Genomic DNA, 24,917 nt, shown 5'->3' with positions numbered 1-24,917 from the left:
AACAACTACATCACTGAGTGCATCATAAAAACTATTCATCTTATCTTGATCTGTCCCTTCACAATGCGAATATACTGACACAATCCTAATTTTCTTGCTAGACACTGTCAAATCTATCCACATCAGTCGTTCGTTTACATACCTTATTGCAACTACGCTGGGTTCCATTTCTTTCCTGATGTAAAGCCCTATACACCATTGTGCTATTCCTGCTTTGACTCCTGACAGGTAGACCTTGTATTCTCCCACTTCCTCTTCTTTCTCACCCCTTACCCGAATGTCACTAACAGCTAAAACGTCCAACCCCATCTTAATTGCAGCTTCTGCCAGCTCTACCTTCTTCCCAGAGTAGCCCCCATTGATATTAATAGCTCCACATCTCGTTACCATTTGTTTGCCGAGTCATATCTTAGGAGTCCCTGGTTTGTCAATTAGAGGTGGGACTCCGTCACCTCCAAAGGTCCGAGGCATTTTGCTCTGATTGTTGCCAGCATCATATTTAAAGTACCAGGTAAGCAGGTTTCTAACCTTACTTGCCCCGGGTCCCATTGAGTTTTACCCCTAACGGTTGAGGGACAAACCGGTGGATTTGGTAGTCTTTGCCGTCTGAGCACAAAGGTGACCACGACTCAGAATATGTCCGAGATGCCCAGCCTTATTCCAAAATAACTGGTATCCCGACTGTCAGGACCACTTACTTGGCCACTCATACGTTGCCCGTGGTTCATGAAGTAGGACATGACAACAGGAATCCACACCATGAACCAACAGGACAAGAAATATTCTGTGCAGAGGGAGGTATCAGGTTAGATTACAATCTAAAATATTCCATGTTGCTATAAAGAAGAAATCAACATACTTCTCATACCAAGTGTGTATGAGCTCGGTTGTGAATGTTGACTTGGCTCTGTTAGTGAGGGAAGAGGCAGTACTAATGCCGTGATCAGATGAAACTACTTTCATCCAACCATAACTGTGGGTTCTCTGATTGTTCTGGAAAAAGGTCCATCAAACTAGAACATGTGGAAATATTAGTTCCTTTTATTACTAAATGAATAAAAGATTTTCTTAACGGTGACACATTTCTTTGCCACAGGACTGCTTGGTAATTGATAATTGTCATTGAGTATGAAAGCATCACATGATGCACTAGTTAATAAATTGTTCTCTTGACGTAAAATGTTTGACATTATAACAGTACAAGTTCACCTGAAACTTTAACAAACACTATGATGTTGACTGCTGTAGTTGAAGTCTCATTATAGTTGACCTCTTGCACGCTTGAACCTGTACTGACATCAGCATGCTGAGGGGGGAGGCATGGTCTTCAGGACTGTGTCTGATTCATTGTTGTGGTTTGCAGCAAGCCCTCCCTAATGTCTGTAGCATCGATTCGCATTGCCGACTTTGGTGTGGCACCGCAATCTCTGGGTGATACAACAATTAACGCATTTGTACCAGAAAATGAGTACTACACACAGTTTGGTCAGCATAACAGATTAACAGTGACAGAACATCGAGACTGGTGTAGCACATTTGTACAATTGGACAAGACCTTGATTTAGCCAAACAGCCACTTATCACCAAAAGGAAGATCAAAAAGGCTATCAAGACAGCAAAGGAAATGACCAACGTGAACTGCATGAACAGCTGTAAACCCTTGTTGTCCTGATTGTCTCCCTTTGATCCTATCATTCAGTCAAAACATTGTCTGCCAAGACACCCCTGCCATTTGACAACTGCTTAGGATTCCACTCTGATAAAGGCTGCCTGCAACAGTAGCTGAAGTGTGAGTAGTTTTCTGTTACATTACGACAGTCAGAAGAATTTTACTGAAATAGACTCCAGTTGTGAATACTTACACTCTTGCAGATTTCATCTAGTTTGTAGTGTCATGGCTAAATCCACTTTCTGAACTTCCCTGGCATGGAAACTGTGTGCCAGGCTGTGATATAGCTCTTTGTTTCAGGTGGATGAGATTTTAGCAGTAAGGCATTCTATAATTTTTAATGGACAACCTCGAGGCTTCAGTGCACTCTGCCTCTAGTGTGTTCTTTCAAAACCCTTAGTGGTTCTCTTCTGCTTACGGGATTAGACAAACACTAGTTGGAGAATAAATATCTATACCTACATCTATACTCAGCAAACCACTGTGAGGTGCATACTAGAGGGTGCATCCAGTAGCACAAGTTATTAGGTTTTCTTCCTGTTCCATTCATACTTGGAGCACAGAAAGAATGATTGTTTAATGTCTCTGTGCATGCAGTAATTATTCTAATCTTATCCTCACAATCCCTAAGTGAGCAATACATAGGGGATTGTAGTATATCCCTAGAGTAACCATGTAAAGCCGATTCTTGAAACTTTGTTAATGGACTTTCTTTGCATGGTTTACATCTGTCATCAAGAGTCTACCAGTTTAGAGTCTATCATTTAGCTACAATATAGCAGGTCAGCAACTGGAAGCAGTTAATTCCATAAATTATCTGGGAGTACGCATTAGGAGTGATTTAAAATGGAATGATCATATAAAGTTGATCGTCGGTAAAGCAGATGCCAAACTGAGATTCATTGGAAGAATCCTAAGGAAATGCAATCCGAAAACAAAGGAAGTAGGTTACAGTACGCTTGTTCGCCCACTGCTTGAATACTGCTCAGCAGTGTGGGATCCGTACCAGATAGGGTTGATAGAAGAGTTAGAGAAGATCCAACGGAGAGCAGCGCGCTTCATTACAGGATCATTTAGTAATCACGAAAGCGTTATGGAGATGATAGATAAAATCTAGTGGAAGACTCTGCAGGAGAGACGCTCAGTAGCTCGGAATGGGCTTTTGTTGAAGTTTCGAGAACATACCTTCACCGAGGAGTCAAGCAGTATATTGCTCCCTCCTACGTATATCTCGCGAAGAGACCAAGAGGATAAAATCAGAGAGACTAGAGCCCACACAGAGGCATACCGACAATCCTTCTTTCCACGAACAATACGAGACTGGAATAGAAGGGAGAACCGATAGAGGTACTCAAGGTACCCTCCGCCACACACTGTCAGGTGGCTTGCGGAGTGTGGTTGTAGATGTAGATGTAGATGTTTAGTATCTTTGTGATACTCTCCCATGGATTATACAAACTTGTGACCATTCTTAATGCTGTTCTCTGTATATGTTCAATATTGCCCATTAATCCTACCTGGTATGGGTCCCATACACTTGAACATTATTCTAGAACCAGCCACCCAAGTGATTTATAAGCAATCTCTTTTTTAGGCTGATTGTACTTCCCCAGTGATGTACCAATAAACAGAAACTACTACCTGCTTTACCCACGATTGAACCTATGTGATCATTCCATCCATAACCCTACAAAGTGTTACATCCAGGTACCCATACCAGTTGACTGATTCCAATAGTGCCTCAGTGATATTATAGTCATTTTTCATTTTGTGAAGTGCAAAAATTTACATTTTTGAATATTTAGAGCAAGTTGCCTATCTCTGCATTACATTGAGATCTTATCAAGATCTGACAATATTTATGCAACTTCTCTTAGATATTACTTCATTGTAGATAACTACATCATCTGCAAAAAGCCTGATTTTGCTGTTAATATTGTCTGCAAGCTCATGAATATACAAAATGAACATCGGGGCACACCCGAAGTTACTTCCATGTCTGACAATGGCTCACCATCCAAGATAACATGCTCTGTCCTCCCTCCAAAAAGTCCTCAATCCAGTCACAAATTTCACTTGATACCCCATATGATTGTACTTTTGACAATAAGCGTAGGTGTGGTACTGAGTCAAATGCTTTTTGGAAATAAAGAAACACTGCAACTACCTGGTTGCCATGACCTAAAGCTTTCAGTATGTCATGTGAGAAACAAGGCACAGTTCATTGTTCGAGAGATCTACTATAGATTATATATAGAAGAGGGGCTATCTCAGCAGCAAATTCAGTATAGAATCTGTCAGGGATTCCATCGGGGCATGGAGCTTTGTTCAATTTTAACAATATCAGTTGTTTCTCAACAGCACTGACACAAATACTTATTCCATTCATCCTTTCAGAGGTATGAGGATTAAATTGGGGAAATTCTCCTGGATTTTACTTTGCAAAGGAACATTTGAAAATGGAGTTAAGAATTTCAGCTTTCTCTTTGCGCCCTCAGTTGCAGTTCCTGTCTCATTTGCTAGGGACTGGACACTAACTTTGGTGCCATGAACAGCCTTTACATATGACCAGAAAATCTTTGAATTTTGTGGAATATCATTTGACAGTATTCTGCTAAGGTAGTTGTTGAAGGCATCAAGCATTGCTCTCTTGACAGCCAAACAGTTTGCATTCAGCATCTCTCTCTCTATAGCCCTACACTTTGTCTAATACTTCTTATGCAGCTCTTTAGAAGTTTCTGTACAATGACTGTGTACCATGGAGGTTCCCTCCTGTTATGAAATGTTCTACTGGTTACATATCTGTTTAGTGCATGGTCAACTATTCTTTTAAACGTGAGCCAGAGTTCTGCTGCAAGCTCCTGCTTTTTGTTGAAAGTTCCAAGTTCTTCATTGAGATACGACATTACTGATTTTTTGTCTAGTTTACTAAACCTACACAAGGTGATTCAGAAGTTTCAAGACTGATTCATTTCTGAGTATGGGAGCACGCGTGGACTGGTTCCGCTGGTTGGTGGAAGTAGTGGGGGGTCTCAGGGAACAAACTGACGCTGCGGCAGTTGTCTCCAGAACCCTGGAGAGTGCGCATCGCTTGCAGCTTGAGTGCATGTCATTAACCTCGGTCGAAAAGTGGGAGAGTCGAAAATGGAGCAGCATTATGCGATTAAGTTTTGCGTGTGACTGAACAAAACCACCACGGATACCCCCGGTATGATTCAAGAGGCCTTAAGGAAAAAGCCATAACCCGTGCAATGGTTTTCATGTGACACAAATGTTTCAAAGATGGCCGCAGGAATGTTGAAGACGATGACCACTCTGGGAGGCCGTCATCTAGCTGACTTTTAAACAATGACTGTTGTCTTAGTACTAGATTAATTGCCGATGAACTGCGACTCAGAGTATGGTGTGGAAGATTGTGATGGAGAATTCGAAGATGCGAAAAGTGTGTGCCAAACTGGTGCCAAAAGTTTTGTCAGTTGATCAGAAGAAACGGCACATGACTGTTTGCCAGGAAATGCTCCAATGGTTGAATGTTGATCTGAACCGTCTGGAGAAAGTGGTTACTGGTGATGAGACCTGGGTCTACAAGTACGATCCTAAGTCGAAGCGCCAAAGCTCAGAATGGCACACTGCTTCCTTGCCGAAGCCTAAGAAAGCTCGCATGAGCAAGTCGTGTGTGAAGTGCATGCTAATTTTTTTTTTTTTTGGTAAAGGAGTGATTCACAAGGAGTTAGTTGCTCGTGGACAGACTGTCACAGGTGACTTTTACACTGGAGTGCTCTGCCGCCTGAGGGATCGAGTTCGCCACGTCCTCCCAGCGATCAAGGGCAATTAGATCCTCCACCACGACAACGCGCCCGCTCACTCATCGCATGCTGCCGCCGAAGTTTTGATCAAGTTGAACATGACAACACTGCCGCAGCCACCCTACAGCCCCAACTTGGCTCCAAGTGACCATTTCCTCTTCCCCTGAATCAAGACAGGTCTAAAAGGAAAGCAATTTGACTCCATCGACGCCATCCAGCAGGCTTCGACGAGAGCCCTTGACAGCATGAGGCCCGAGGCCTTCCAGAAGGGCTATGAACAGTGGAAGATGTACTGGCAGCGCTGTGTTGATGCTGAAGGATCATATTTTGAAGAATTTTAGTCCACCGTACTTAAATGTCCAATATATGTCTAGTTCTGAGTTAAGGCTTGAAACTTTTGAATCACACCCTGTATATCTTTCTGCTTGTTTTAGGTGTCCTGTGTACTTTGGTAATTATTGTTGCCATAAACGCGTCATGGTCACTGATACCTGTTTTAATATGGATATCCTCGAAGGCGTCAGGTCTGTTTGTTGCCATTAGATCTGATGGATATGAAATAAATAGTTTAAGCACTCTTTGACGATTGGTTCCAGAATTTCATTCGGAAGTTGTATTTATTTTTCCTGTGTCTTGTATCTATTTTTCCTGCGTCATGTACATATTTACAGAAATAACATTCAATCAATTACCTGAATTAATTGATTGAACAGAAGAATGGTTTGAGTCAGGGAAGTGCACTTTCACCATTGCTCTTCATTGTAGTGAAGAATGATATAATGAGTACAGTAGCACAAGTAATTGGTGAAGGAAAGATGAAAGCTATGGTTTTGTAGATGATCTGATGATTTGGAGGAATAAGGAGGAGGAGGAAGTACAAGAGCAGTTAGACTTATGGGAACCAACAGTACGAGAATATGGGATGAAATTTAGTATAAGTAAGAGTGAGATGATTATCACAACAAGAACGAAGGAGAGAGGAATGACTGGAATAACAGTTGGTCGGGAACGATTGAGGAGAGTGGAGAGTTTCAAGTACCTAGGAAGCCTGATACAGGAAGATAAAAAAACGACGGAGAAATAAATGAGCAGGGGAGAAAAGTAGAAGCATTTCGGAAGAGTGTCAGAAGCCTGATATCGAGCAAGGATGTAAGCCTGATATCGAGCAAGGATGTACCCCAAATCAGTAAAAAGGTTATATGCCGGTCACACTATGTCCCGATCCTGACATAAGCATCCGAAACCTGTGTTATGAAAGGAAGAGAGAAAAGCAAAGTACAAGCTAGTGAGATGAGTACTGGAGTGACAAAGATAGACAGGTTAAGAATTGAAGGTGGAACCATTACTAGAGGAGGTAGAAAAATCAAGGTTGAGATGGTATGGGCATATTAAATTAATGGAGGGGAGGATACCGAGGAGGATACACGAGATGAAACTGGAAGGAAAGAGACCAAGAGAAAACTGAGAGACAGATGGCTGAAAGGAGTGGAAAAATGCGTCCAGAAGAAAGGAGAAGACTGGACGAAAGGAGAAGACTGGACCAAGGTGAAGACGGAGAGATGGTGGCAAGACAGAAGACGATGGAGAGGCTTATGTTCCTAACAGACCTGGTCAGAGGCTGGAAACTGTCCAGGATGATGATGATGTGAATTAATGATAATTTCCACTGTGATTCTTGAGTTTCTCCCGGCGTATTTGATAATCAAAATATCCACGGGTGTGCTGCCGGTCTATAGTGTCCAACGGGCACAATATTTCGGCGATCATACATGTCGCCATCATCAGGTGAACTGACGGACTGAGCTCCTGTGAACGTGCCAGCACAGAGATCCGTACGCTAAGGCTGCTCAGAGGGAACTGGGTTCGGTCACGATTTAAATACCCTCCGTCCGCGGCGCGCTCCCTCCGCCGTCCGCGCCCCGCGCCACGGTCGCGCGGTGGAACAGATTGCGACGGCGTCTGAGATGACGTCGGTGTGATGGCTCTGTCCGCCGTGGTCGTCACCACTATACGTTTGCTCGATTTACTCTTGATTAACCCAATCGCTGGTTCCCAAGCCTTGCTAAGATTATAGCCACAGTCACGGTTTATGAGGTCGTCATTGGTGCGAATTTCGATGGCCTCTCTAACAATGCTGTCCCAGTATCTCGACGTCTGTACCAGAATCCTCGTGCGGTCATACTCCATGGAGTACTTGTGAAAGGTAAATGTCTTGGGTTTAAGTCTTGGTCCAGCACAGAGTTTCAGTCTGCCAGTTTCAATTTGTCAGGAACATTCATTTCAGTGCTTACTCTGATGCAGACTGAAAATTTTCTTCATGAAGTTAACCTACTGATTAAAATTTGTCAAATTAGTAATTTACATAGGGTCTTGTCAGAATGTTATGGGAACAGTTGTTGGAACATGCTTGAACACATGTGATCAGTATAATTAAGCAATGTTCATGACTGCTAATTGATGAACAGTAGTATATTAAAAGTTCCATTAAAGATTCTCAGAAGTATAACCACACAATTTTTTGCAGTGAACCTCAGTTCTCCACAAAAGAAAAGTCTGTCTTTCATAGAGTGCCGATGACGGAATGTGAAACAGAACCTCACGGCATTAGAAGCTGTCAATCGCACTATAAACTTCAGCTGATTTAAGTGTGTGTTGAAATATTTTTGCAGTTACCATTTCATGTCTGTATTTCACAGCTCTCAATACTCTTAATTGTGTTTCTTATTTAACTTTTTTATCTCCAGGTTTTGACTCAAAAGTTTGTCGTGTTTGATATTTTATGATCTTATCATTATATATAATTTTCAATTGAGTTGTTCCTCCTGCAAACACACTATGTCAGAATACATTATTGTTCTTCCACTTGCATTTGCATTAGGCAGTTGTTCAATTTTTTAATGCCATTCTGTAACTTACAATTTTAAGACCAACAAACATATTACATTATGAGTCATAAATTATAAGAAAAAAATGTAAAAACTTGGTTCATAATAAACTTTAAAATGACTCATTTGTCAGCTGTTTTATGAAGTACATATTGTTGGTTGGTCTTATTTGTTTGCAGAATTAAAACTGTTTGCAATTACAGGGGATGAAAGTCGTGCATTTATGCCTTGAATAAGTTATTTAAGAAGGTGTGAATATAGAAATTGATCAGTCTATATCAGATTGATTTGGCAATGTTACTAGTAAATTGTAACAATCAAACCAGAGTCATTGATTGTGTCATTTGCCAGGTTTTATTGGCCAGAGTATTGTCATTATGATAGTGAATTGACTCTGAAAGTGATTTATTGAAGTGATGTTTTATTCCTTTATTTTGTGCACAAAATTATAAACTGAAACACAGTTATGCAAAAAATTTAACCATTAGAGTGACACAGACTTGATGTGTCATAATCCTGAAAACAAATATATCTTCCCCAACGCAATAGCTGTAGTGTACATTGCCAGGTTAGAGTTTGTGACAGACATACCAGAAGAACATTAAATATGAGACTGTGCATACATGCATGCATGCAATTGTGTGTGGGAGGGGAAGAGGGGCCGTCACATGCGTGTGGTTGAGTGTCAGTCAGCTTTAGTACTCCGGTTATTATTTGGCAGCTGCTAAACAGATGCCCCTCTTGTCCTCCATGTTCTGTTAATATTATTTTCTTGCTTTTGTGTTCTGAACATTATATAGCATTTACATTATAAAAAAAATCATTGTGACAGATTTTTCATTGGGCCAGTGGAGTCCCTACAGGGATCACACGTTGATTTCTAACTGAAGAAAATCATGTCCATTCACAGGACAGCCAGATGAGTTTAAAATTTTTCTTAACTCCCTCTCCCTCTCCCTGTTTGTTAGTTTAGAAGCAAAAGTAGATACTCCATTAAGCAGTTCTAAAGGAAGTAGCCTGTTTTTTTCCTATTTTTTTTAATTGTGAACTAACTGTTCCCGGTATATGTTACAATGTCTCTTTTTCCTGATTTAATCCACACACTTGCTTTTTGTTCATGGCTTCACCTAAGTTACTATGTCACATACGTTTTGTGTATACATATATTTCACATACATTGAACATATTACACACATATTTGTACACAAGCTTCATCCAAATTCTGAGGAAACTTGTAAGTCTACTAGTAACTGACTGTTATTCGAGAAAAACAACTGTAGCTGACTTTATCTGAAACTCCGCTGTTTTACTCCAGAGACTCGAGAGAGGACATTAAATGTATGTATGGTAGTGAGCTGTGTGGTATGATTCTTGACCATGGAACACGATGTTATTGTTGCACTGAACAATGCAAATGAGAGGCAGATTATGCTTCATACTTTTAAAGAAAGTAAAAAGTCAGCTAATTACAGGGCAGAAGTGGTGTCTTACTCCCACAGTATTTTATATATTTATATATGTATTCAAAAACAAAGATGATGTGACTTACCAAACGAAAGCGCTGGCAGGTCGATAGACACACAAACAAACACAAACATACACACAAAATTCTAGCTTTCGCAACCAACGGTTGCCTCGTCAGGAAAGAGGGAAGGAGAGGGAAAGACGAAAGGATGTGGGTTTTAAGGGGGAGGGTAAGGAATCATTCCAATCCCGGGAGCGGAAAGACTTACCTTAGGGGGAAAAAAGGACGGGTATACACACACACACACACACACACACACACACACACACACACACACATATACAGACACAAGCAGACATATTCAAAGACAAAGAGTTTGGGCAGAGATGTCAGTCGAGGCGGAAGTGCAGAGGCAAAGATGTTGTTGAATGACAGGTGAGGTATGAGTGGCGGCAACTTGAAATTAGCGGAGATTGGGGCCTGGTGGGTAACGGGAAGAGAGGATATATTGAAGAGCAAGTTCCCATCTCCGGAGTTTGGATAGGTTGGTGTTAGTGGGAAGTATCCAGATAACCCGGACGGTGTAACACTGTGCCAAGATGTGCTGGCCGTGCACCAAGGCATGTTTAGCCACAGGGTGATCCTCATTACCAACAAACACTGTCTGCCTGTGTCCATTCATGCGAATGGACAGTTTGTTGCTGGTCATTCCCACATAGAATGCGTCACAGTGTAGGCAGGTCAGTTGGTAAATCACGTGGGTGCATTCACACTTGGCTCTGCCTTTGATCGTGTACACCTTCCAGGTTACAGGACTGGAGTAGGTGGTGGTGGGAGGGTGCATGGGACAGGTTTTACACCGTGGGCGGTTACAAGGGTAGGAGCCAGAGGGTAGGGAAGGTGGTTTGGGGATTTCATAGGGATGAACTAACAGGTTACGAAGGTTAGGTGGACGGCAGAAAGACACTCTTGGTGGAGTGAGGAGGATTTCATGAAGGATGGATCTCATTTCAGGGCAGGATTTGAGGAAGTCGTATCCCTGCTGGAGAGCCACATTCAGAGTCTGATCCAGTCCCGGAAAGTATCCTGTCACATGTGGGACACTTTTGTGGTTCTTCTGTGGGAGGTTCTGGGTTTGAGGGGATGAGGAAGTGGCTCTGGTTATTTGCTTCTGTACCAGGTCGGGAGGGTAGTTGCGGGATGCGAAAGCTGTTGTCAGGTTGTTGGTGTAATGGTTCAGAGATTCCGGACTGGAGCAGATTCGTTTGCCATGAAGACCTAGGCTGTAGGGAAGGGACCGTTTGATGTGGAATGGGTGGCAGCTGTCATAATGGAGGTACTGTTGCTTGTTGGTGGGTTTGATGTGGACGGACGTGTGAAGCTGGCCATTGGACAGATGGAGGTCAACGTCAAGGAAAGTGGCGTGGGATTTGGAGTAGGACCAGGTGAATCTGATGGAACCAAAGGAGTTGAGGTTGGAGAGGAAATTCTGGAGTTCTTCTTCAATGTGAGTCCAGATCATGAAGATGTCATCAATAAATCTGTACCAAACTTTGGGTTGGCAGGCCTGGGTAACCAAGAAGGTTTCCTCTAAGCGACCCATGAATAGGTTGGCGTACGAGGGGGCCATCCTGGTACCCATGGCTGTTCCCTTTAACTGTTGGTATGTCTGGTCTTCAAAAGTGAAGAAGTTGTGGGTCAGGATGAAACTGGCTAAGGTAATGAGGAAAGAGGTTTTAGGTGGCAGGTGATCGGCGTGAAAGGAAGTGCTCCATCGCAGCGAGGCCCTGGACGTGCGGAATATTTGTGTATAAGGAAGTGGCATCAATGGTTACAAGGATGGTTTCCAGGGGTAACGGATTGGGTAAGGATTCCAGGCGTTCGAGAAAGTGGTTGGTGTCTTTGATGAAGGATGGGAGACTGCATGTAATGGGTTGAAGGTGTTGATCTACATAGGCAGAGATACGTTCTGTGGGGGCTTGGTAACCAGCAACAATGGGGTGGCCGGGATGATTGGGTTTGTGAATTTTAGGTAGAATGTGTAAAACCTCTTTCCTCATTACGTTAGCCAGCTTCATCCTGACCCACAACTTCTTCATGGATGACTCTCCTCATTGTCGTTGACAATCAGACCCACTTCATATATTCAAACACTGCTATAGTGGCCTGCATCTATGAATGCAGATGGTGAATGATGCACCAGGCATTCAGCTGCGTCTGTCTGTCAAATGACTTCAGCATTTAACACGGTAGGGCTGCTTTACAGTGTTCGTTTATAGTATGATGAGGTTGTTTAACCACAGTAGTGTTTATTATGGGCTACACAAAACACATACAACAAGTATTATGCTAGGAAATGATAGTGATACTTTTCAGAGTGTGTAAATTTATCTCGGGAGAGACAAAGCAGATACAGTGTAGCAGTATGGCTCTTACTCCAGCATTGCCAGTTACTAGTTTTGGCGCTGGCTGGCGCATGTGGCACGGGGCAGAGGTACTGCAAAGTATCTCTGTCTCTATCTGCACACAACACATCACACACCTGCCTTCATACCTGAACACCACCATGGCATGGGGTGATTTTTGTACTTAATTTAGATGTTCTGTGAGTGGCACTGACCAAAGTTCTGAGTGATCAATTCAGCATCACTGTAATGCATTTACTTACTTATACAAGCATTGTAATTGTATTTCACCATTTTCATTAACTACTTGTAATAAAAACAGATGAATTTTGGCCATTAAGTTTGAAAATGACTTACAAGCGTCGCTGTGTGAAAAAGGAATAACACTTGTAAAACAATACAAATATGTTTATTACCTTGGCGCTAAGGAAATTTCTCACATTGCCAAGAGATTATTTGTCATAATGTGTGGCTTTTTTTAAAACTTGAACTATGTCCTTACACTGTAACAAACCTCATCAAAATTGATCTAATGCATGACAGTGGACCAGTAGTTTACCACAATAATATTTTTCCATTCTACTAGAAAATGTTATGTATGAGGTGTGGATGGGGCAAAAGAGATGAGATTGGTGCTGCAAATTTGTGTACTTATCAGATATGATAAGTTAATGGTGGTCAGTTTGAAAATAGGAACAGTTTGTGGTCATTTGTATTAATTACTTCAATTTCTCATATATTTTTCCATATCTTTGTGTATGTTACTGTACAGAAATTAATATCATTTTCATTTTCCACTGGAGCACAAGAGCTTGGCTGTACACTGTCTACTGCCACTAAGCTGTTAGATTGTAATAAGACTTCTCACATTGTGACAATTCAAAGGAAAAAAGTAGTTGTGTACTAATATACCACATCGAATAGTAATTACTAATGTGGGCAATCTTGTTTATTTTATCGTTTGGTAATATTGCCATTGTCCGCCCCTCGTGGTCTCGCGGTAGCGTTCTCGCTTCCCGAGCACGGGGTCCCGGGTTCGATTCCCGGCGGGGTCAGGGATTTTTCCTGCCTCGAGATGACTGGGTGTTGTTGTGTCGTCTTCATCATCATCATTCATCCCCATTATGGTCGGAGGAAGGCAACGGCAAACCACCTCCATTAGGACCTTGCCTAGTAAGGCGGTGCGGGTCTCCCGCATCGTTCCCCTACGCTCTGTAAAGAAGCATGGGACTTCATTTCCATTTCCAATATTACCATTGTGCTTCTACTAGAGTGGAACAATACTAGATGAAATTAGTAATTAATTGCTATTGTGTTTATATGTAAACAACAGTATCGAAAAGATAGACTGATATTCATCACATTGAGGTGCACTGGGTTGCAGAAAGGCACATGAAAAACAATGCTAGTAATATTCCAGGTTTTGGGCAAAGTTCTTCTTAAGAAGCAGAAAACACAAATACATTCATGTGCACACACACACACACACACACACACACACACACACACACACACACACACACACGTGTGCACGTGTGTTCAGGGTCACTTTCTCTGGCCACTAAGACTCGACTGCATCTGACATTAGCAGCAGTCTAACTTGCGGTGTGTAGTGGGGATAAGGAAAAAGTCTGGAGTGGGGAGCGATAACTGATTAGGGATGGATGGAGATGCCAATGCTGCCTGTGGACTCCCACCAGGACATTCTGAGGTGAGATAGATCTGATAGGTGTAGTATTGGGAGACTGTGTGGGGGGGAGGGGTGGGGGGGGGTGCAAAGTAGATCTGGAAAAGGTTGTGGTGGTGGGAAGATTCTGATGGCACAGGCTATGAAGCAGTAAAAGTAAAGCACATCATGCTGCACATCATATTCTGCAGCTAGGTAGTCCAGCTGTCTCTTGGCCATTGATGTGGACAGGCAGCTTGTTATTATCATATCCACATAGGATGTGGCACAGTCATTGCAGCAAAGTTTGTAGATCATATGGCTGCTTTCACAGGTGGACCTATCTTTGTTGGGGTATGAGATGTCTCCTACCACTCCAGTAATACACATGCCTTCCATCTTGTCAACTCATGTACATAGTCCTTTCCTCTTTCCTACTTCTCCCCCCCGCCCCCTCCTCCCAGTACTGTACCTAGCAGCCCTATCCTGTCCCCACCACATCCCTGCACACTCCCACAGGCAGCACTAGCATCTTCCCCTGTCCTTAACCTGCTGTCCCTCCCCATCACCACCCTATGCCTCTTCCTTACCCCCCACCCCCACCACCTCCTCCTCCCCATCCACTACTAGACTGCTGCTCATGAGCACACGGAGACAGTGGCTACTTGTGTGAGAGTTGTTCTCATGTGATATGTATGTGTGTTTTCCACTTTTGAAGAAGGACTTTTGAAAAAACTTTCTTTTCCACTGTCTGAAAACTTTCATTTTCACTGTGCCTGTCTGAAACATACTGTCTCCTCTCTGTAGAGACTAGCAATCAGTCCTTTCCATATTGCTATTTGTATGTGAAGACTTATACGTATGATTTAAAATGCCATAATCATTATTATTTTGTTTGTAATTATTTGATTTGTGCTCTACAGTCAAGCATACTGCAACATTGTTACTGGAGGTTGCATGGCAGTTGGTTTACGATTTGCTGGTTCTGCAAATAATGAAGCCTTTAAAACGTTGCATCATTATGCAAAGATGTTCACAAACTTGTCTGGAAAATCTATTGCAGAACTGGCTGGCAAGTCTACTATAGAAACCTGTCTGAATGTGATGCTGTTGTCACTGGCAATGGTATGTATTTATACCTGTCTCAACTTTTGTTTGTTTTAAATTGTGCCCATGTTGTTTAAATAGGCAGTATGTCTAAGAAACTAGATTTTGGTGTGTGTAAAAGAGAGATTAGATAGGAACCATTTTATGATGTAATTTTTTTCACTGTTGTTATATCTTGAATAACATTTTTCATTTGTTTTGCATTCACATTGTCAGGAGAAGTGACTTGTTGTCATTATTCACACTAGTATGATGTCATTTCTGCAGTTCTTATCTGGATCATAATCAACTGGTAGTTCGAATTTCTTTTTAATTCTTGAACAATTACAGCAAGATATTGTTCCAGGATTTCCAAAGATCTCATAAATGTGGGTCAGTCTTTGTGACTAGAAAGCCAATGCCCACTCCATATGGCTGCTGGAGGGCCTCATCTGAGATGTAAAGGAAGCCTTGTCTGTGGCTCTCAGGCATGCAGGGTGCAGCTGTCTGCAAGTTGTGGCTCGCGCTGGTGCCAACGGAATCTGTCACTTGGGTTCTGAGGCTGTACTCACAAGGAACACTCCCCATCGCACCCCTCTCAGATTTAGTGGTAAAATGGCGCAGTAGATAGCCCACCAAAAACTGAATGGAGATCAGAAATGAAAACAAGAAGAAGGTGTACTGAACTGTGAAATGAGAAGAAAAAACTAAACAGTGAATTGTCCGACATCAAGATGTGCAACATCAAGCGAACTAGAACAGCCAAAGCATTGTGGTTATGTGGCCATAGTATTGAACTGTTAAAGAGGAGATCCATGTTTAGAGTTTTTTTGTTGTAACATAGTTCACACACGTTTTTTGTCGTTTTCATTTCTGTGAGAGGTTTATGTGGCACCTCCCCTGCTGTCACTATTTGTCACATTTACCTGCACTGGTAATGTATTCTTGCCACATGATTCATATTCTATAGGCTGCAGAATGAGAACAGACACATCAATGACCAGATGGAAAGTTCATAATTTTGTGGGGAAAAAAAAGGGGGTTATGAGGGAGATTTGAACACAGATCTCTCACTTTGTTGTCCAGCCCCATGACTACACAACCACGATGCTGTGGTTCTTGGAATTTGCTGGATGTTGCACATCTTGAGCTTGGACCATTCACTGTTTCTATTTTGCTTCTTTTTTCACCGTTCAGTACATCTTCTTCCTGTTTTTATACTTTCTGTGTTCAGTTTTTGGCAGATCACCCATTGGGCCATTTTACCACTAAGTCTGATGGGGGCTGTGATGAGGAGTTCCCTTGTTAGTTCATTCAGTGGCTAGTGGAAATGGTGAAGGCTGCTGGCATTGTGACCAGGTGCAAGCAGAGCTCAAAATTTGCAGCATCGTTCCCAGAGTACATAGGGGTCCTTCAGTTTGGAGCCAAGTGAAGGTTATCAAACAAAAGCTTCATTGACTCTATGATGGTGTTGGCTGGGCATTTCGTGTCTTGCGTTATTAAGTGAGGATTTGTGGGACTCCCTTTGATGGGTCAGTTGTGCACTACGTAAAGGAAGCAGCTACTCATGTAGTGGAATTCTTGTGGAACTCATGTGTTTTTTTTTCTTTTCTTTTTTAAGGCTAGGTAGTAGTTTGAGATACTCCAATGAACATTCACTGAAAAATACACAGGTAGGAAAATCAGACTGCATTCAGAATAAGATGCTTAGACTGTCAAAATTTTGTAAATAAACTGTCAAAGTATTCGTAACAAAGTCCCTGAATTTACTGCCATCCAAGAAATATCTCATGTTGAAATTATTCTTGGAACCGAAGGCTGGCTGAAGCCCAAGTAGAAAGCTCTGAGATGTTCAGCAATTCATGGAACTCATACCAAAAAGACAGATTAGATGCTCTAGGAGGAGGAGGAGGAGGAGGAGGAGGAGGAGGAGTGTTCATTGCTGCTGACAAAAATACTCTCTCTGTGGAGATCAAATTTGAATGTGATACTGAAGTTATCGGGCTACATATAGCAGGTCTAAGTGAAATCCAGTTAATTGCTGGATATTTTCACCGGCCACCCAATTCCCATGTGGCAATTTCAGAATCATTCAAAGATAGTGTAAGGTTAGTAGTGCAGAAATACCTATATCGTGCCGTATTGGTTGTAGATGACTAACCCACTGTGTATACTGGGACATCTATGGATTCATTGGAGGGAGTACAGACAGACAGTCTTTTTCCAAAAACTATCAAGAGCAGCTAGTTTGACAGTCAACTCACTATGGAAATATTTTTGATCTTGTAGCTACGAACAGGCCTGACCTTATTGATGGCCTCAGTGTACAGGGATTAGTGACCATGTCATCATAGTGACTATGTTTACTTAAGTTAATAAATCAGTCAAAAAGGCTAGGAGAGTATTTCTGCTGAAAAGAGCAGGTAAGCAGTTGCTAGCATCACCTTGAAGTCATTTAGTTCTGGTATGATGGACATATAGGAATTATGGGCAAAGTTTAAATGGTTTAACAGTGAAAGTTGGTACACACTGACTAAGCAAAGGCTGTTGCACTTTCGGTTCAAACGAGAACATGCAAATGATAACATGCTAAAGAGATTTGTGTGTCTGCAAAACGATCACGACTACTGAAGTCATACCTTAGCAAAGGTGTTGCCTAGAACCCAAGACAATTCTGGATCTATGTAAAGTTGCTAAGTGGAAGTAAGGCTTCTATACAGCCATCCATGGACCAGTCTGGTATGGCAGTAGAAGACAGGAAGAGGGAAGCCAAAGTCTAAATTTCATGCATAAGAAATTGTTCTCACAGGAGAATTGTACAAACATGCTGTCATTTGACCATTGCGTAGTCTCTCGTGTCGAGGACATAGAAATAGGCATCCCTGTCATACAGAAACAACTCTTAGAGTTGAAAAGGAATAAGTTGCCAGGCCCAGAGGAATTCCAGTTTGGTTTCACAAGGAGTATTCTACAGCATTGCCCCTTAACTTACCTTATATTTATTGCAGATCTCTCACTTAGCACAAAGTCCCAAGTGACTGGAAAAAAGTGCAGGTGACTCCTGTGTATAAGTAGAATGAAAGAATGAACACACAAAATTACAGACCAATACCCTTAACATCAGTTTTCTGCGAAATTCTTTAACATATTCTCAGTTTGAGTATAATACATTTTCCTTGGGACGGAAAAGCACGTGCCCATGAATCAGCACGATTTTAGAAAGCATCGCTCTTGCAAAACTCTGCTTGCCCTTTTCTTGCATGAGATCCTGCAAACTATGGATGAAGGACAACAGGCAAATTCCATAACTGTAGTTTTCCAAAAAGCATTTGACACTGTGCTCCACTGCAGACTGTTAATGCAGGTACGAGCATACAGAATAGGTTCCCAGATATGAGAGTGGCTTGAAGACTTCTTAAGTAACAGAACCCAGTACGTCCTAGCGTTGAGTGTTCATTAAAGACAAGGCTGTCATCAGGAATGTCTCAGAGAAGCGTGATGGGACCACTGTTAGTTTGTGTTTACATGAATGATCTGGCAGACAGAGAGAGCAGCAATTTCTGGGTGATCGCTGATGACGCTGTGGTGCACGAGATTGTGACATTGTTGAGTGGCTCTAGGAGGATACAAGATGACTTTAAAAAAAATTCTAATTGGTGTGATGAATGGCAGCTAGCTCTGAATGTAGGAAAATGTAAGTTGAATGCAGATGAGTAGCAAACACAATCCTTGATTGGCAACTCCATGAATGCTGTGTGCACAATGACCATATATGTTAAATTAAAAGGAAGGTCAGCGTTGGCTGTAATATTGATGTTTTATTGATAGCAGAATCGATTTTCGATCACATGGTGATCATCTTCAGTGCTGTACAAATTGAACTCAGACACTGGTATCAAGTTATCAATAACCAAAACTGAGATACCAGTGTCTGAGTTTAATTTGTACAGCACTGAAGATGATCACCGTGTGATCGAAAATCGATTCTGCTGTCAATAAAACATCAATATTACAGCCAACGCTGATCTTTCTTTTAATTTAAACACAATCCTGTAATGTTTGAATACAACGTTAGTAGTGTGCTGCTTGACACAATCACGTTGATTAAATATGAGGGTGATACAAATGAAAACCTTAAATTTGTAAAAACAAATCGAAATTTCATGCCGTTATCCTGTAAGTTGGTAAGCATACTACAAACAGCGTGCAGAATGGTCTGTAGGTGGCAGCATATTGCAGATGCACACATACCGTCACAATATCAGTATAAACATGGTTGCCCTACTTGCGACTTGCACCAGGGAAGAACAGTGTTCTGTTATTCAGTTTTTGCGTAGTGAAGGTGTGAAACCTATTGAAATTCATCGACGAATGAAGGTTCAATACGATAATGCATGTTTGTCACATCAACAAGTGTACGAATGTAGTAGGAAGTTCGCAAATGGTGTGATGTCCGTGGAAGATGCTCCTTGTCCAGGTCAGACACAACAAGTTGCGACTCCAAAGAACATTGCAGCAGTTGAAGCCATAGTGAAGGAAAACTGCCAATTGACACTGAATGACATTGCGGCATGTTTACAGCTTAGTCATGGGTCAGCACACCACATTGTGCATGATGTGCTCTAGTTTCACAAAGTGTCTGCAAGATGGGTGCCACGGCAGCTGACTCCTGAAATGAGAGAACGACGTGTTGATGCTTGTGAAGAACTACTTTGGCACTTTGAACGAGAAGGTGATGGCTTCCTTGCAGGAATTGTTAATGGGGATGAAACCTGGGTTTACTTCCACCAACCGGAAATGAAGAGAGCGAGCAAGGAATGGCACCACTCCTCATCACCAAAACCAAAGAAGTTTCGAACAGAACCATCAGCAGGGAAGGTTATGTTGACACTCTTCTGGGATGAAAAAAGGTGTCATTTTGGAGCACCTGCCTAGAGGGACCAATGTCACCAGTGCATCATACATAGATCTCCTAAAAAAATCATCTGCGGCCTGCAATCAAATCAAAGCGATGTGGATTGCTGTCAGCAGGTGTCCTTTTGCAACATGACAATGCAGGGCCCTACACTGCCCATACAACAGTTGCAACAATCACAGACCTGCATTTTGAGTGTCTTCCTCATCCACCATACTCACCAGATCTTGCCACAGGTGATTTGCATATGTTTGGACCACTCAAAGACGCAATGGGAGGAAAGAAGTTCCATTCTGATGAAGAGGTATGCCACGCGGTGCATGAATGGTTGCATAGACTACCAAAATAATTTTATTCTAAAGGAATTTATGCACTTTGTAAGCTCTGGAGGTCTTGCATTGAGCGTGGGGGTGATTATGTTGAAAAGGGATACAGCTTTGTACCACTTCTGCACAATAAATAATATTTAAAAAAATATTTAAGGTTTTCATTTGATTCACCCTTGTATCTTGACATAAAGTTTCAAAGGGATATGAAATGGAATGAGCTTGTAAGGACTGTAGTAGGAGGGTGAGGAGGATATCTAAAATGACTTATGTGGTATGAAGGCACTCTGGTGCCTCCGATTGTGGTGTAGGACATTGAGTACTGAATGTTCTCACGACAAACTATTCTTCTGTGTCCATTTGTGTTTACCTGTTCACTGATAGTTATTCCTATATAAAAAGAAAGTCGTGCACTGATCATGTGTTAGTTTGTAAACACCAGGAGTCTCTCACATATTACTTCTCCTTTGATGGTGAGGCTGGATAATTTAGTAGTGGGTAGACACATTATGCAGGTTTTACAGCAGTAACAGTTGCACACGTAGGTTTGACCTGGATGTCACAGAATTTAGGAGGGTAGTAGAGGGCTGCAGTGAATGATGTTGGGAGGACATCAGGTAGAGGATACCTAATTTCAAGACCTGATTTCAGAAGTTCTTAGCCCTGGCAAAATGGACTACTGAGACATTTGAGGCCATTGTGATACTGGGTGATGGTGGTGCTTCTGACTTTCTTGGAAATGGAAGCTTCCTTGTTGCGAATAATGCTGTCTATATCACATAATGATTTTTTGTTTGTTACATTATTTCTCCTTCTAAAGATTCAAACTTAAAACATCTGAAGCAAAGTTCAATGTCAATATGCAAAAAACCTATGCCAAAGTGCATCATTCACAAAAGTTCATAACAAGCTATGTTTGTTGAAAGGCTGGATATTTGTTTTTGATAAAGTTTTATGGGGTAGTTGGAAGAGTAGGAAACCCAGGAGGGGTTACTGATATATGTGTTAAGTATTTGATTTTGAACTAATTTGATGGCCTCGAAAGCCTGCTTTGTGAAGTTGGGAGTGTTTGATATGAAAGGAGTGGCAAAGATGGATTGGAAGTGTGGTTGATAAGTGGCTGGTTGGATATGGACTGGATGTGAACCTTGATTAGATGTAGATTGACAAAATTAATGTTCATGCTACTAAATGAAGACAAAATAACCATAAAGTGCCACAATCATTTTGAGAGAACATAACTTGTAAACTATTAGACATAGAGTATTGTTGTTTGTTGTAAAATGTTTAGCAGCTCTCAAAGTTTTAGTTCTGTTATGCCAGAATTTCATTGAGTGCCCAGCTCATCACTCATAGAACATCATGGGAGAGATCAGACTTCTGTCCATGAAAGAGTCAGCATTACATTATCGAAACCTTTGGTTTCTTCATTGGCTTGTGCATGAAGTGTTGCAGTATCACTGACTGGTGTTTTGAACATGTGAACCTTAATGGAACCGCATAAAAAGAAGTCCAATGATGTGAGAATGGGAGACATGGAGGCTATGCGAAGGGGGCATCGTGACGCATCCACATCTCAGGAAATGTGCCATTCAGCACACAATCGAACTCTAATGTCGAGGTAAACCATCACATTGGAAGTTGATGGACAGCTGCAGCTGATGTGACCAGTTGTGGGTTGGTGCATGCAGAAAGAAGACAGTTCTCTGGTAGCCTTGAAATACAGAATTTATATCTTAAGGAAGCTACAGGAAAACATGAACAACAGAAATTTAATCTATACAAAGAATAAAAGAGATATTCTGATCAGCTGAGAATAACTGTTACTCTCGGAAAACAATTCTATGAAGATGCAGAGAGAAAGCACACAGTCTGTCACCATTCGTTACTCTCCAAGGTCACAATTGGTTGTGGTCCCAATCGGTGATGCACTTGTGTTGTCTTCATCCGGTATTGCTGTATCGCTGACTTGTTGTTTACTCAGCGGCACACTCTGCGGCACACACTCTGGAGAGCTGCAGGTGGCAGTCCTATATAGGCCCCCTGGTGTAGGGCTACCCGGAAATAGCTGGCGTCACATGGCCTCGTGGATGCAAAATGGTGCTGGCTGTCTAGTGATCGTGGTGCCCTCCATACTGCAGCAGATGGTGCCGTGAAATCGAACAGTGTCGGCTGCAGGAACCTGGCTTGACAGCAACCCACAGGATATTGCTGTGTGGTGGTATGCCAGGACATTAGGCACTCGAGGTACACAGCATTCCTCTTCCCTTCAGAGAAAGTGACCATGGTGGAGGTGACATACTTCCCTTTGGAGAGAGGTGGCAAAGCAATCTCGAGGTGTAAATGGCAGCTGCGGTAGAGGTGACAGCCAAGGACACAGTACTCCTCTTCTCGTCAGAGGGAGCTGGCAAAGCAATCTCGAGAAGTAGATGGCGGCAGTGGTGGACGCTACAGGCAAGGACATAACAGCAGCTCTTCAATCTGTGTTAGCTGGAACTGTTTGAAAATGTCCAGGTAAACATTTCCTGTTATGGTTTTCTCTGTGAATAAAACTGAGCCTGAAACTTCCTGGCAGATTAAAACTGTGTGCCCGACCGAGACTCGAACTCGGGACCTTTGCCTTTCGCGGGCAAGTGCTCTACCAACTGAGCTACTGAAGCACGACTCACGCCTGGTACTCACAGCCTTACTTCTGCCAGTACCTCGTCCCCTACCTACCAAACTTTACAGAAGCTCTCCTGCGAACCTTGCAGAACTAGCACTCCTGAAAGAAAGGATATTGCGAAGACACGGCTTAGCCACAGCCTGGGGGATGTTTCCAGAATGAGATTTTCACTTAGCAGCGGAGTGTGCGCTGATATGAAAATCTCATTCTGGAAACATCCCCCAGGCTGTGGCTAAGCCATGTCTCCGCAATATCCTTTCTTTCAGGAGTGCTAGTTCTGCAAGGTTCGCAGGAGAGCTTCTGTAAAGTTTGGAAGGTAGGAGACGAGGTACTAGCAGAAGTAAGGCTGTGAGTACCGGGCATGAGTCGTGCTTCAGTAGCTCAGTTGGTAGAGCACTTGCCCGCAAAAGGCAAAGGTCCCGAGTTCGAGTCTCGGTCCGGCACACAGTTTTAATCTGCCAGGAAGTTTCATATCAGCACACACTCCACTGCAGAGTGAAAATCTCATTCTGAAAACTAAGCCTATCACCCTGTTATGCATAGAGTCACACCAAGCAGTAACTTCGGGGTATTGCTGGATGTGTTCATATATGTTGTGTGTGTTTTTGGAGCCCAAAGTCATAATGTGACAATTTATGTGTCCAGAAATGTGGAAAGTTGCTTAATCTGGAAACAGGAAATTTTTCAGTTGTCATTGTTGGCGTCTATGGAGGCCAGCGTGAAACACGCAAATGACGAGACAATGATTGGCCGCAACGCTAGGATCATTTGCACTTTGTTTACATAAAAGTGTAACAACATATGTAATACTTGATCTTGCTTCCTACAGTTTGTGTGATGCATGACAAATTGAATTCTCAGAGCTGTGTTAAAATGAAGTTTGCACACTATGGACGTATGTTTGAGATACGGGGTAACGTCCACTTTGAGGAAGGCTTTTGACACGGCTTGTTTCTAAAGTTTTTGAAGACCTCTTATGCTTATTTTTGCCAGTGGTGCCCTCCCACACAGGTTTTGATAATTCAGCAGTACTATGTCGCAGATTTGGATTCTGGATATCAGATGACACATTGCGCCTTCTCCTGGTCAGTCGCCATTTTTAAAAAAATGGTAGTATGACTTCATGGACACCCTGTATGTACTAATTATGTGAACAGAATGTGCAGTAAAAATAGAACATGCTGAATACTTTACACCTTTCTGTAAATTATTGGTAAAATGTTATGCATGTGAAAAATCATTTTGCTACCTAGTGTTCATCAAGTGAAGGGTACTGTTTAGTTTGAATGAATTTGTATGATTAACCCAAGTCCAGTGAGAGTGTACATTTTACTGAATTAAAATTTTAAGGAAAATAAGTTTCAAATGTTTGCCAGCATTCGACTTACCCATGAAGATACATGTGAATGTACCATGTAAAAATACTAATTCTATGTTACATTAAATATTTGTAGTTGGTGTAAAATATGATGCAATTGGTATGTTATAGGTGATGGCAGGAACTGGAGACTTGGATGTGTTGAGACTTGTAAGACATTTACGATCACGTGTTGGTCCAGCAAACAGTGTCGTAACTTATGGATCACACCTTGCGACACATATGGCCCTTGGACTATTGTTTTTGGGTGGTGGTAGATACACTCTCAGCACTTCACCTTCTGCTGTTGCTGCAATGTTATGTGCCTTCTTTCCTAAGTTTCCAACACACAGCAATGATAACAGGTGATGTCATTAAAGAATTATTTTAAAAGCTATTGTTTGTATCAAAGGAATGTTATTTTGTGTAACAGTACAATGTCTTGTGTGTCTGGCTCACTGTTACACATACATGGAACTGCGTTAATTTATAAATGTAAATCTCGAGTTAAGACATAAAAAAAAATATTGCTTTCAAAAAGATAAGAAAAAGTTAAAGCGATAGATGTAAAGAAATAACAGACGTTGATTTCCACAAAACTTCATCACACACTGTCTTATGTACCTGATGTCCTTTTTGTCAATTTAGAGGGAACTTCTGTATTTTGAACTG

General features: G+C 41.9%; 1 protein-coding gene across 2 annotated transcripts in view; it reads left to right on the top strand.

Annotated features, from left to right (window-relative positions):
• LOC126201939 (anaphase-promoting complex subunit 1) overlaps positions 1 to 24,917 on the top strand; it is a 367,756-nt gene that overhangs the window by 231,710 nt on the left and 111,129 nt on the right. For both annotated transcript variants that reach the window (XM_049936824.1, XM_049936823.1), the window contains exons 26-27: positions 14,820 to 15,021; positions 24,378 to 24,610. In XM_049936824.1, the coding sequence (XP_049792781.1) occupies positions 14,820 to 15,021; positions 24,378 to 24,610 (435 nt within the window). The remainder of the gene's footprint in view (positions 1 to 14,819; positions 15,022 to 24,377; positions 24,611 to 24,917) is intronic.

The sequence above is a fragment of the Schistocerca nitens genome, chromosome 1 (genome assembly GCF_023898315.1).
Source record: "Schistocerca nitens isolate TAMUIC-IGC-003100 chromosome 1, iqSchNite1.1, whole genome shotgun sequence".
Classification (NCBI taxonomy): domain Eukaryota; kingdom Metazoa; phylum Arthropoda; class Insecta; order Orthoptera; family Acrididae; genus Schistocerca; species Schistocerca nitens.
The sequence above is the reverse complement of the archived record's forward strand: the minus strand, read 5'-3'. Positions and strand labels throughout refer to the sequence as shown.